The sequence below is a fragment of the Sardina pilchardus genome, chromosome 2 (genome assembly GCF_963854185.1).
Source record: "Sardina pilchardus chromosome 2, fSarPil1.1, whole genome shotgun sequence".
Taxonomy (NCBI): domain Eukaryota; kingdom Metazoa; phylum Chordata; class Actinopteri; order Clupeiformes; family Clupeidae; genus Sardina; species Sardina pilchardus.
Window position 1 is genome coordinate 34,685,533 of NC_084995.1, and position 13,909 is coordinate 34,699,441.

The following is a 13,909-nucleotide window of genomic DNA, read 5'->3' on the forward strand; positions in this document are numbered from 1 at the left end:
CAAATCTTAGAAGTTACATCTGGCCCTTTGAGGGCAACCATTGGGCTGATGTGGCCCTCGGTGAAAATGAGTTTGACACCCCTGCTCTAGGCAGAAATGAAGTCATATGGAGCCTAATGTAAAATGGGCACACTTTCTTCTGAATTTCTGTCCATAGGTTTTGTTTAACATATTCATTTGTACATACACATTTTTTTAGACAAAATTATGGTATAAATTCAGTTATGAAACAGCAAATTGCTTTTTAGTGTGGTTGCTGTGCAAGATGTGTACACAGCTTTAAAACTCGTTTAGAAAATGAATGACTTTCACCTAACATTTCAACATAATGTTGATGTCAAGAAATACTGGCCAGCTCGAATTCAGGTAGCCTCTGAAGTTCGCCTACAAATAGAATCCAAAGCTGCCATCTTTGCCCAAATAAGGAGTTCCGGGTGTTAATTGAAGCTAACTGCCTATGGCAAGTTGTAAGTTAGCTCTGGGGTAGCAAAGATCAATGTGTACCGTCTTCACCTACCGAAGATCACAGTATCCACTCAAAAGCAGAGGAAAAAACTTTGTAGTGCAAAACATCTGTATTTCCAATTTTTTCGTCCCCGTGAGAGTTTAACAGGTGCGATAATTGAAAATCCCCATGTTATTTTCCCATAGAAAAAAATCTCAAGATACCTGATCTCCTTATATGGGCAAAGATGGCAGCTTTTTTGTAGAGGAACTTCAGAGGTCTATTATTGTTAGGCCAGACCCCATTTATCACTAAACGATTCACACCTGGAACTCATGTGATTCTTGTTATCACTGAATTGAGAATGAGTTTGTCATGCCTTCATAAGCCTCCAATGCCTCCTGGAATTTACCCTTCCTTTTGTTTTTGGTGATTCAACATGGCAGTAATGGCAAAGGTTGTTGTTTTGGTCCTCGTTGCTAGTTTCAGTAATGGTGAGTGTCTTTTGACAGTTGAATTATGCTTTTAAAATCCTGATTTAAATATTTAATGATTTCTTCTGTTCTTTTGAGTAGTCATTTGTTTTCCAAAGAGGGAAGCTGCCCATGAGGTTGATGTTTCAACAACACCGTCTCCCAACAATCAGACTCAAACTGAAGCTGTGGGTGAGTATTTAATGTAATGCTGTAATGTTCTCATGTCCTTGCATATTGGTTGTGTTGAATCTAAAATGTCTAAACTTAATGCCAAGGTGGTGCAAGTGAAGATGTTGAAGCAGGCACTCCAGCACCAATTCCCCACAATCAGACTGCTACTGCACAGCCTGATGTGACGGGTAAGGTTATTTTTTTGTTGTTGCTTTATGAGACTCTGCAAGTCTGATTTATTGGGTTAAAATTGAGACTGGTCTTCCTCATAAAGATGGGCCAAGTGAAGATGACGTGGTAACTGCGACCTCAAGTCCCCATAACCAGACAACACCTGCTGCCCAAACTGAAAATGCTGGTAAGGACCTTCAGGGCATTTGTGGCCTTATTTGTGGTTCTGTACATAACCAAGAGACACCCCCCCCCCCCTCCCCCCCCTCCCCCCCATGTACACCCACATGCACTAATACACTAGCCTGGCACGCCCTCCCAGTGACGCAACGCCTTCAGGCTTTTGCTGCTGGTCTGGTCAACTGCTCATTGAGAAGGATTTCTGAGTTCCCGAAATCTGCGGAACTGCCCCCTTTGGTCGAGAACCAATCAACTTTGTGCAGCTCCAACGGCTCTGGGTAGAGGCGTGTTCAAGGCAGAGGAAAGAGTGTTATTGGTTTAAACTCGGCAAACCGCTTTCTGACATCTACCAGTAGCAAATCGAGGCACTTAAAGGAGGCGGGTCAACCAGCGCTTGCAAGAAACCATGTTAGCACAGGCTGTTGGTCAGACTAAAGTCTCGCAGAGCCTTTGAAAGTCGATGGTAATCAGGCTACTAATACACACCTTCACTCACACCTATGTTATGTGGAACAGAAACCGATGGGCCAAGTGAAGATGATGTGCTAACTGCAACCTCAAGTCCCCAAAACCAGACAACACCTGCTGCCCAAACTGAAAATGCTGGTAAAGATCATCAGGGTATTTGTGGCCTTATTTGTGGTTACGTACATGACCAAGAGACCCCCCCCCCCCCCCTCCCCATGCACACCTATACTCTCATTCACTCACTCTCACATACACCCACACCTATGTTATGTGGAACAGAAACTGGTGGGCCAAGTGAAGATGGATGGGCAGAAATGACCGCTACCACAAGTCCCCAAAACCAGACAACACCTGCTGCCCAAACTGAAAATGCTGGTAAGGACCATCAGGGCATTTGTGGTTATGATCCAATAGACCCCCACCACACCTACACATACTAACACATGTATTATGTGGAATAGAAACCGATGGGCCAAGTGAAGATGATGTGGTATCCGTAACTGCAACCCCATGTCCCCAAAACCAGACCACGTCATTTGCCACAGGTGGAGTAACTGGTAAGGGATTTAAAAAATAAATAAAATTGTAAGACCCTCAAACATTGCAGTTCACAAACATTGTCCAGTATATTAAATTGGGTTTCAATCATGAGATGGGTCATTATGCATCAGCTCTCAGTTGTTGAGGGAAGTCCACTTGCATCTCTAGCATTTATGGAAAATGCATCTAGGCATGGCAAATACTCCAACTGAGCTTTATGTGGCTCAACTACATCTATTTGTTCACAAAGTATTTACTAAACCAGAGGGGTATTTCACAAAAGCAGAATTAAGACATCCAAGATAATCGATAAAGCCAGGTTTGACATAGCGTTCTCTAGTCATCCTTGCCAAACTCGTTTCACTAACGCCAATCCAGGATGAACAGGAGCGTCTATGTCAAGCCAGGTGTAAGTTATTCGGGATGTGTGCGCGTTCTCGTTTCTCCCCCAAATAACTCACGGTTGGAATAAAAAAGACGCCAAAAATAGCGTCTTGCACACAAAGTTAACAACCGCTTTTGATATAGACAACAACGAGGTAAAGTTTTACTTTTCTGGATGGGGAATCATGATTATTTCTGTTACATAGCGGGAGTAGGTGTGGCAGACCAACTGAATGCAAATGTACGTATGCATCCACGTGTGAGAGCTTCCATGTCTCGGCACGCAACGTCATTAAGAAAGCGCTTGCCTCCGCAAAGATGCACAAAGTATGACTATATATATCTTTATTCTGTCTTTAAACCAAATTAGTTGAAAACACCTTCGAAATATGTCCCTCCACTTCCAATCAACTACTATAGGCTATTCATCCAACGTCAGTCAAAAAAAGATGCAAACAACGATTTTGTAATTAATTACAAGGCCACCATAATTTAAATGGTATTGGGCAGACATTCTGTTGTGTTTTGCGAGTAAATGCAAGTAGCAAATAGTATATAAATGGAATACAGCTCTTTCAAAAATCGCATGCAGGTCTGATTTGAATGACAGCTAGCTGAACCAATCAGATAATGTAATTGGGGGCCAAGCAGCGAAGCTGCGAGGCAACCCCTAGTGATTTTACGTATTCTTATTATTATTATTGGGGGCCAAGCAGCGAAGCTGCGAGGCAACCCATAGTGATTGTACGTATTCTTATTATTATTACACATTGCCCATTTCCCAGCCAACCATACACTCCAGAGTTCTGAAATTTGGCACACTCATTCAACTTCAAATTTGCCCGAATCTATTAAATTTACAGACAACAAACCCCAAAACTCCAGCGCCACCAACAGGTCAGGCTGAATTTTTCTAAAACTTACCCAGGTCTCAAATTTTGTCCATTTCTTACCAAACTTGTCACACATGACCTTCACACAAGGCCACTCAAGACTTATCACTTTGTTAATAAATATTCAAAAGCGTTTGCCTGTCACAGCCAATCAAAGCTGGCGACGCACCAAAAAACAGCATGTGAACCTATACTCTATGTAACCAAAAAACCATACAGTAAAAAGTTGGGAAATTTTGTACACTTATTCTCCCTGAGCCAATGACCACTTACCCCAATTTTCAGACCCCAGAGCCCAAAACTCCAGCGCCACCAACAGGTCAAAATTCATAATTTTTTCAACAACATTAATGCAAATAACTCTAAAATGCTTAGACCTATCAAGCTGAAACTTGCTCAGTACATTAACGCAATAGGTATAGCCCCACCCACCAATTAACAAGACTTTTCCACAAACGCTGTAGCGCCACCAATAGACCCAAGGTCAAAACTTTCAAAAAGTTTCACAGGTCAGAGAATTCATCCGATTCTCACCAAAATTTGCACAGACCATCTTCAGACCATGACTTATAATTGCATTGCTTTATGAAACAATTGACGGAAGTGCTCGCCTGTATCAGCCAATCCAAATTGGCGGCGAAGCCGCCACACAGGAAGTGAACCTATATCTCAGCAAGGCTTTCACGTATCAAGACCAAACTTAGAACATGGGTTCAGAACCCAATTAAGGGAAGCCTCAACAACTTTGGTGCCCTTTGACAACTGTGGGGGCGCTATAGTAACAGGAAGTAGGCTCATATCTCAGCAATGCTTTCACGTATCCAAACCAAACTTGGTATATGGACTTGGGACCCCACCCTGAGGACGCACAATACATTTGGTGTACTCTGACCACTAGGGGCGCTATAATTAGCAAAACTTTCTCGTATCAACACCAAACTTGGTACAAGGGCTTGTGAGCACATCCTGAGGACCTACACTAAATTTGGTGACGTTTGACCACTAGGGGCATTATAATAAACAACACTTTCACCTATCAAAACCAAACTTGGTAAGTGGACTTAGGGACACATCCTAAGGACACACACACACCAAAAAAAAAATAGAAAATAATTTTGGCTATTTTCTTCACATCCACTCTCTCTCTGTCCCAAACTCCTCTATGGTGGTCGTGGGGGGGGGGTTCCATTTGCACACGCCCACTCTCCCATGTCATGTCTTTTGACCACTAGGGGGGCGCTATAATCACAGGAAGTCAGCTCATTTTTCATTAATACTTTCATCTCTCTCGCTCTCTTACCCAGACACAAGCACACACACCCTCCTCTATTGTGGTCGTGGGGGGGGGGGGGGGGGGTTTCCATTTGCACACGCCCACTCTCCCATGTCATGTCTTTTGACCACTAGGGGGCGCTATAATCACAGGAAGTCAGCTCATTTTTCATTAATGCTTTCATCTTTCTCGCTCTCTTACCCAGACACAAGCACACACACCCTCCTCTATTGTGGTCGTGGGGGGGGGGGGGGGTTTCCATTTGCACACGCCCACTCTCCCATGTCATGTCTTTTGACCACTAGGGGGGTGCTATAATCACAGGAAGTCAGCTCATTTTTCATTAATGCTTTCATGTCTCGCTTTCTCAAACCCAGACACAAGCACACACACCCTCCTCTATGGTGGTCGTGTGGGGGGGGGGGGGGTCCATTTGCACACGCCCACTCTCCCATGTCATGTCTTTTGACCACTAGGGGGACGCTATAATCACAGGAAGTCAGCTCATTTTTCAGTAATGCTTTCCTCTCTCTCTCTCTCTCTCTCTCTCTCTCTCTCTCTCTCTCTCTCTCTCTCTCTCTCTCTCTCTCTCTCTCTATAGCTGTAGGGAAGTGGCATTTTTGTAACATTGCTCTTTTTCACTCTCCAACAACTCAAATATGGTTTCTGTGGATACTTTTACACATAAACCTGATGTGGCCATCCTTCTCTTTATCATATATTTTATTTAGAGTCTTAACCTTAGTTATATACATTTGATGGGCATTTAAAGGTGTGAGAGGTTACCAAAATGCCACAAGTCCTATATCCACCATTTCTAGGGTGATTTAAAATGTTTTTACAGATTCTGGATCTCATTTGGTGCTATATCTTGACCATAATAATTCCCTCTTATTCACTCCGGTTTTACATTTTTGTCAAAATATTTGGCCAAAAAGAGCCCCTTGGATCATATATGCTACTATGGACTTGAAGGTTTTATATTGTGTGGTTCCTTGCAAGTTGTGCATTAGTGAGGCAAGTGTTTTTTTTCATCAATACCTGTTGTAGGGGGGGCCCATAACAACCTCAGTTAGTTTCAGAAAGATTGGTTAACTTTTTAGGGATTTATTTAGAATTTCTGTATTTAGCTGACGTTACCGAAATTCCACAAATTGTGATGAAGAAGTTTTGCTGTCTACAACAGTATTAAAATATAATATTTGCATTTTTCTTTGTGTAAAAGGGGAAATCAGTAGTCTGTGTAGTAACCCAGTGGTTTCTGAGCAAAAATCTAAATTTTCATCATGTTTATGGAGTATACTAATCTATTGTGGCATATTGGTAACGTCCCTATTTTTTGCTATTATTCTACTTGTATAACACCAAAAAAACCAAATGATCACCACAGTTATGAACAATAGTGTATGATACTTCATTTCATCTAGCAGAAATTCAGAGGATGTGTTTCTAAAGGATAAATATGAACTAATTCTACGTTTCTGTGGCATTTCTGTAACACTGCCTAGGGTTAGGTTTAGTCAAACTATGAGCAGTATCAAAAAAATATTTACATCATCATATCACTTAATTACACATCTACTTGACAAATACTACTTTTGACATTTATGACAATATAAGTAAAAAATATAGACATTTTCACATATAAATGAATGAAAATGAATGGGAAATATAAAATGTTTGTGATTTCAGCCTACATAAAATTAAGGGGGAAGGTAACACTATAGCTTTGGACAGTAAAGTAACACTTACAATATTGTTGGACATTTTTTTAAAAAATATATCGGAAGAGAGTGCTACAAAGTAAAAGTGTATTTTGTGGCATTTCTGTAACATTGCCTAGGGTTAGGTTTAGCCAAACTATGAACAATATCAAAAAAGCATTTACATCATTATATCACTGAATCACATATCTACTTGACAAATACTACTATTGACATTAATGACAATATAAGTAAAAAATATAGACATTTCCACATATAAATGAATGAGAATGAATGGGAAATATAAAATGTTTGTGATTTCAGCCTGCATAAAATTAAGGGGGAAGGTAACACTATAGCTTTGGACAGTAAAGTAACACTTACAATATTGTTGGAAATGTTTTTTTTTTAAATATATCGGAAGAGAGCACTACAAGTAAAAGTGTAATTTGTGGCATTTCTGTAACATTGCCTAGGGTTAGGTTTAGACTAGCTGTGAACAATATCAAAAATGTACATCATTGAATCACATATCTACAATTGACAAATACTGACAGATGACTTTTCACATGTCTAGCAGTCTGTGTTCAAAATGTACTGACTGTGAGTTCAGCCGGTCAGTTTGTAATGCCCGTGTGCCACATATGAGGTCAGATATTTTGTATTTAGAAGGGTGGAATATGGCTTTGCATACATTAAATGACATCTACACATCAAGAGCTTTCAGGAAATATATGATTTAAGGCACCTAGGTGTAATTATTCAAGAGATACATCCTAAAATGTACTGACTGTGAGTTCAGCTGGTCAGTTTGTAACGCCCGTGTGTCACATACAGTATGAGGTCAGATATTTTGCATTTAGTAATATGGCTTTGCATACGTTAAATGACATCTACACATCAAGAGCTTTCAGGAAATATATGATACAAGGCACCTAGGTGTAAGTATCCAAGAGATACATCCTAAAATGTACTAACTGTGAGTTCAGCTGGTCAATTTGTAATGCCCATGTGCCACGTGAGGTCAGATATTTTGCATTTAGAAAGGGGGAATATGGCTTTGCATACATTAAATGACATCTACTCATCAAGATCTTCCAGAAAATATATAATTGAAGGCACCTAGGTGTAAGTATCCAAGAGATACATCCTAAAATGTACTGACTTTGAGTTCAGCTGGTCAGTTTGTAACGCCCGGGTGCCACATATGAGGTCAGATATTTTGCATTTAGAAGGGTGGAATATGACTTTGCATGTTTTTTTGCCTGTTGACCAAAAATTCAGAATCGATGACGAAAAAAAAAAAAAAAACGTTGACAGCAACTATAAGACCGCTTCGCTAGCTATGCTAGCGGCAGTCATAAATACATACAAAATAACAAGTCGAAGAAAATCTTTCATGGGATCGTATGAGAGATGAGTGTCTTGCAATGTTTCATTATTCATCCCCACGTTCCAGCAAACAAACAGTGCAACAAAAGTGCAACAAGTTAGTCTAAAGTTAACATGTAGGGAATCAAATCCACACAAACTAATTAATTTGAAGATTTAAAGTTGAAGAGGGTGAGTTCTTAATTAACGATAGGCCTATATATGATTTGTGACATTGATTGCAACAACATACCTAGTCTTTGACCAGATTGGCGATTTTCTCGACAATAAAGGTTTCTCCCGCGGGTGTCTCCTCCTTCTATCGCAAACTTAGACGCTTCTTAGCGCCATCTAGGCTACCGTCAAGGAGTTTGAAAAGGAACGAACGAGTCTCAGGTCTCAGCCCAAGATCAGATTTTGTTTTGCGTGAGAAAATGGATGTATGGCGTGTGTGCGTGTGTAAACAGGCAAAATCAGCCCAAGATCAGATGTTGTTTTGCGTGAGAAAATGGATGTATGGCGTGTGTGCATGTGTAAACGATTCCCGGGACACCGTAACACCGGGGCAAATGAAACTTGGTGGGCAAGTAGCCCCAGCAGACTAACATTTTGTCAGCACCGAGGATGACAAAATGTTTATGGTATGTTGGTCTCAAGAGCTTGCATCAACTTTGCTTATAACCAGTCATTTGTGATTTGCACCCCCATGGTAAAAATTGAAAATGCAATGTAATATTGCTAGAATCGCCCCTATCTTCAGATGAGATGTTATGAACTGCACCAAATTCCATGTGTATGATCAACCTGACACCCTCTGGGAGTATGCCACGTTTTGTGGAATTTCATCCACGGGGGGCTATAAAATAAATGGATTTATGTGTACATTCAGGACTGTATACCCATCGGCCTGTAGATGGTGGTATTAACCCTCTGGAGTCTAAATCCCCCCCTGGGGATTTGAAAAACTGTTCCAAACATCTCAATCTCTGCTAGTTGTTGTCCTAGAAACATATAAGTGACACCGTTAGAAACCTTTAATTAACTAGTTTCCAAATATATATGTTTTAAAAATAGAATGGTTCCTCTGGGTGCAACAAACATACAAACATGCAGGAACACACACACATAGATACACATACACACACACAGACACATACCTACACACACAGGCACCAGCATATACACACATGTACATAAAAAAATTACACAAACACATGCACAAACACGCCCACACGCATGCACACATGCACCCTTACACACACACACACACACACACACACACACACACACACACACACACACACACACACAAATGCACAATACACACACACACACACACACACACACACACACACACACTGTGTGTTCTCTTTCTTTCTCTCTCTCTCTCTCTGTGTCTGTGTGTGTTTTGTGTTATCTGTGTGTATTTTGTGTGTGTTCTCTCTTTCTCTCTGTGTGTGTGTGTGTGTGTGTGTGTGTGTGTGTGTGTGTGTGCGTGCCTGTGTATGTGTGTGTGTGTGTGTGTGTGCGAGCACACACATTCGCATGTGTGTATGTGTGTGTGAGTGTGTGCCTGCGTGTGTGTGTGTGTGTGTGTGTGTGTGTGTGTGTGTGTGATCTGATATTGGAGTGACAGTGATGGCAGAGAGCACAGTGAACATATACACATAGAGACACATAAAACACACACAAGCAGACACACACACACACACACACACACACACTCATAGACAGAGAAGCACTCATACACAAAAGCAAGCATGGAAACAAAAGTGTGATTGATATTTGCGGAGAGAATGTGCAGGACTGAGCGGCGGTCATGTTGTGTATCGCTTTGCGGTACATCTAGTTTATCTAATGACACAGAAAGCAAAACGAATTGCTTCCACATATCCTTGTCATGCACTAGGCTATTATGCAACTTTTTTTTCACTCGCGAAGGCTACAGCTACCCTCACGTATTTCTTAAAGCGACAGGCACTCAATTACGCACACCGCTAATGCGCACTCAATTAGACCTACACACCACTTAAAGATATGACTAAGTGTAATAGTCTTGAAATCAGTACACAAATGACTAAACATTTTTGCTACTAGTAATTATACAGATTGTAAAATACTAAACGTTGTCAAATATGTACAATTATATGAATTCCAAAATATATGGTAGGCCTATAGAAACATGACTATAATTTTCTCTCACTCTTTGTGTGTGTGTGTGTGTGTGTGTGTGTGTGTGTGTGTGTGGAGGGTCAAGCAAAATCTTGGATGGCCACTGGTGTGAATAATCACACAATATTCAATATTAGGCAACTGATGATTAAATCACCAAATACACTAAAATGATAAAAAAGCATCGAAAAAGTATCGGTATCAAAACAATAATTTTGGTGTCGCGACAACAGTAGGCTGAGTGCAGGACACATTTTTGGTCACTCCCGACAGAATCTCACTCCAAGATTTTTTGAAAAGTTGGCAGCTCTGCTAATGGAATTCGTGACTGCAGTGCAAAGTTTGGTCGTTTTTGGACAAAAAATGACAAAGATATCGTTAAATTAAGCAAAATACAATTCTACCACTCTCTAGCCACTCTAACTCTAGCCACTCCCCATCTCACTCTCACTCCAGCATAGAAAAAAAAAGCCCATTTCGCTGACAAACTCACGTGTTGCCATTCATGGAAATTACAATGTCTCACTGAAACAACGGACCGTTTCAACATCGTTGATCTTGGAGAAAACGTGCTGAGTCCGACACACATGCACCCATGTTGGTAAGCAGTCTGTTAGAGTAACGTAACGTTGCATAGGCTACTCTACATCAACAACCGCGGTTGCCTACCGCCCTAGCGGTTCTGTTGCCTGATTGATGTAATTGGGCAACAAGTGTCTTGGAAAACATTGTTTGTACGGGCACTGCACTAGTATTTCCTGAAAGCACTTAATGTGTAGATGTCATTTAATGTATGCAAAGTCATATTCCACCCTTCTAAATGCAAAATATCTGACCTCATACGTGGCACATGGGCGTTACAAACTGACCAGCTGAACTCACAGTCAGTACATTTTAGGATGTATCTCTGGGATACTTACAATGGGAATATAATGGTATATAATGTGCTGCAGTCAGGTATTTGTGTGTCTGTGGTGTTAAATGTTAAGAAGTGTCTGTGAGAGCTGGGGAGTGAATGTGTACAATTTCAGTATAGTGTGAGTTCATGATTCAGATGGCCTGAGGTTAGAAGCTTCTCCTGAGTCTCTCAGTTCTGGCCTTGTGAATGTTGCTCATTCATAAACTTGCTCATTTTCTCTTCTTAAACCTATGGATGACTCATTACTTAATTGTGTGTACATTTACAAATTAAAATAATTCTAGAAAATAATTGTAGATAGTTGAGAGAGAGAGAGAATATAGACGCAATATGATAATTCCATCTCCTGTAGATGTATAAACAAAATGTTTAATTTTTTTTGCATGATGACACTAAGAGGGTGGTAAGTAACTCAGATTATATTCAATTGTATGCAAAAAGCTTTTTATTTCATATGTTACAAATATTCCACTCAAAAAAGGAATGTTACTAAAATGCCAATTTGGTTGCAGAAATGCCACTTGGACGTTACCAAAATGCCACACAACGTTACAGAAATGCCACTAAGGTTACGAAAATTCCACAAAATAGGTTACCGAAATGCCTTTACAGCTATCTCTCTCTCTCTCTCTCTCTCTCTCTCTCTCTCTCTCTCTCGCGCCCAGACAAAAGCACACAAATACTCCTCTATGGTGGTCACAGGGGGAGGGGCGGAGGGGGGGGTCGTCTTTCCAAATTTCCAAAGCTTGGCCCCCACATTGCTGCTTGCAGCTATATTTACCATTAGAATTAACTTATCTTGGCTGTTAGCCTGGTCGGGAGCAGGCTAGCTTCAGAGAATAAATTCCCATGGCAACTTATGTAGCATCTCTTTTGTGAAACCGAGTCAAGGGTAAGTTCATCCAGGATAACCAAAAAATCCCAGCTTAATCCCTTATCTAGGTTTTGTGAAATACCCCTCTGGCACAACTAAATTAATGAACTGATCTTTGAATCACCTGTTACAGGTAGTAGGAATGGACCTTTTTTTCACACCATTTTGATATGAGGGAGCAGGGGAAGCACAAGTGTCGCTATGTTAATGACGTCTGTTCAGTTTAAGCCGAGACTGTTGTTAAAAGTGATTGTTCATTAGAGGGTAGCTTCCTGTATCTGAGGAGTCCAGAAGTAACTAGGCCCTAACTCGAGTTGAATTATTATCATGTGTCTGAACGTGTTTCATTGGCATCACAAACGATTACCTACTGTAGTACACTACTACTACTACTACTACTACTACTGTAGGTGCCGTTTCGTTCAATTGACCAATCCCCTTTGATTCATCTTGGTAACTAGACATTCTTGTGTAGCAGAATCACAACTTTATTGATGTTGGTACCTACTAGGGTCTGAAACTGATTCTGACTTTGTTCGTGTAGAGTCACCAGATGAACCAAGTGACGATGCTGAGGTTGCCACCACAACCCAAAATGCCCAAAACCAGACCACTTTGGCCCACACTGGAACTGGTAAGGCTTGCTGTGTGAAGTGTAGCACATATTTCCATGTCTTGTTTATAACTGCTGTTGCCTTTTTTTTTTCTTTTGTGGAATCTCAAGATGGTCCAAGTGAGGATGCTGTGTTAACCACTGTACTGAATCAGCAAAATGGGACTACCCCTGCCCAAGATGTAACCGCCATTACTGGTAATTTTACTTTCATGTCTTCTGTTGTATACAATATTAAATGTAATTTTTTTATTGAGTCTGGAATTTCAATCTTGACGGTTGTTTCTACTGATTTTCAACCATTACAATTGGGGCTGCAAGAAATATGCAGAGCTTTCACTGCAAACAATTGATCTAACCGTGTAATTCTCTTAAGATGATCTATTTGATATTGTTAAGTATGAAAATACTTACCTAGCGCTCTCTCAAAAGATAATTTCACTTAAGTTAAGAAGATTTTGCCTTATTTTAAGGATGAATGTACTTGCTGCACTGGCAGATAATATAAAAATAAGACAAAGACAAACTTAGTCAAATGATCTCAAAAGAAAGCACTGGGTAAGTGTCTTTGTACTGAAAATGATGCCAACTATTTTTTTTACTTGATGTATAAGATTAAAACACTTGGTTAGATTGTATTGGACAAGCAGGTTTTGCAGTGTTAGATTTCCCCTAGCTTGAAGCAATGGCTTATTGTATTGTAAGTAAAAAGCTGCTTTTATCCCTGTAGACCCCCACAATGACTCCTGATGTGACTCTCGGAATGCTTAATGGAATTCTGTCATGACTTTCTCCATCTTGAATTTCAATAAAGATCACATTTTCTTGTCAAACATTGTCTTTCCTTGTTTCATGACTCTGGTCCATTTTGGTGGTCAAGCTGACTAGACCTCTTTACTAACTCCTGTAGTATTAACTACATATTCCTATTCTGTAATGTGAACTCATTTGGTTTGTTCAGAGTTAGATTTGGGGCGTATTCACACCAGGAAGGTCCGTTAGTTCACTTGCTTTGGTCCGGACCTTTTTTTTTTTTTTAAGTGCGGTTCGCTTTCACACTGATTAATTGCAACCGGACCAGAATTTATAAACAAACACATGTGCTAAGGTCGTTCAACCATTGGCTGATAAACGTGTAGGCGGGGTGAAGAATAGAAAGTCAAAGTTGTCCCACGTAAATACTATGGAGACTTTGCGTACTGTACTCGTTATTATCCTAGCAATTAGCCTGATTGCCATCGACTTGAAAGGCTCTG

The 13,909-nt window shown here is 40.5% G+C and overlaps 1 protein-coding gene across 4 annotated transcripts; it reads left to right on the forward strand.

Moving 5' to 3' along the window:
• The first annotated feature begins 813 nt into the window (after positions 1 to 813).
• LOC134071550 (uncharacterized) lies at positions 814 to 13,486 on the forward strand. Of its 4 annotated transcripts, XM_062528317.1 has the most exons (10): positions 814 to 939; positions 1,021 to 1,110; positions 1,197 to 1,280; positions 1,367 to 1,450; positions 1,960 to 2,049; positions 2,191 to 2,286; positions 2,373 to 2,468; positions 12,585 to 12,674; positions 12,765 to 12,851; positions 13,384 to 13,486. In XM_062528317.1, the coding sequence occupies exons 1-10, from the start codon at positions 885 to 887 to the stop codon at positions 13,401 to 13,403; spliced, it is 792 nt and encodes a 263-aa protein (XP_062384301.1). In that variant the 5' UTR covers positions 814 to 884; the 3' UTR covers positions 13,404 to 13,486. The 4 variants fall into 4 exon arrangements, with proteins under 4 accessions (XP_062384301.1, XP_062384317.1, XP_062384309.1 ...); XM_062528333.1 differs by lacking the exon at positions 1,960 to 2,049; XM_062528325.1 differs by lacking the exon at positions 1,367 to 1,450.
• Positions 13,487 to 13,909: the final 423 nt, after the last annotated feature.

What these genes read in the sequence shown, in the direction of transcription:
- LOC134071550 (XM_062528317.1), top strand. Translation starts at nt 885, where the DNA reads ATGGCAGTAATGGCAAAGGTTGTTGTTTTGGTCCTCGTTGCTAGTTTC. An exon ending in GACTCAAACTGAAGCTGTGG is followed by an intron (nt 1,111 to 1,196) that starts GTGAGTATTTAA and finishes CTTAATGCCAAG; the next exon opens with GTGGTGCAAGTGAAGATGTT. An exon ending in TTTGGCCCACACTGGAACTG is followed by an intron (nt 12,675 to 12,764) that starts GTAAGGCTTGCT and finishes TGGAATCTCAAG; the next exon opens with ATGGTCCAAGTGAGGATGCT.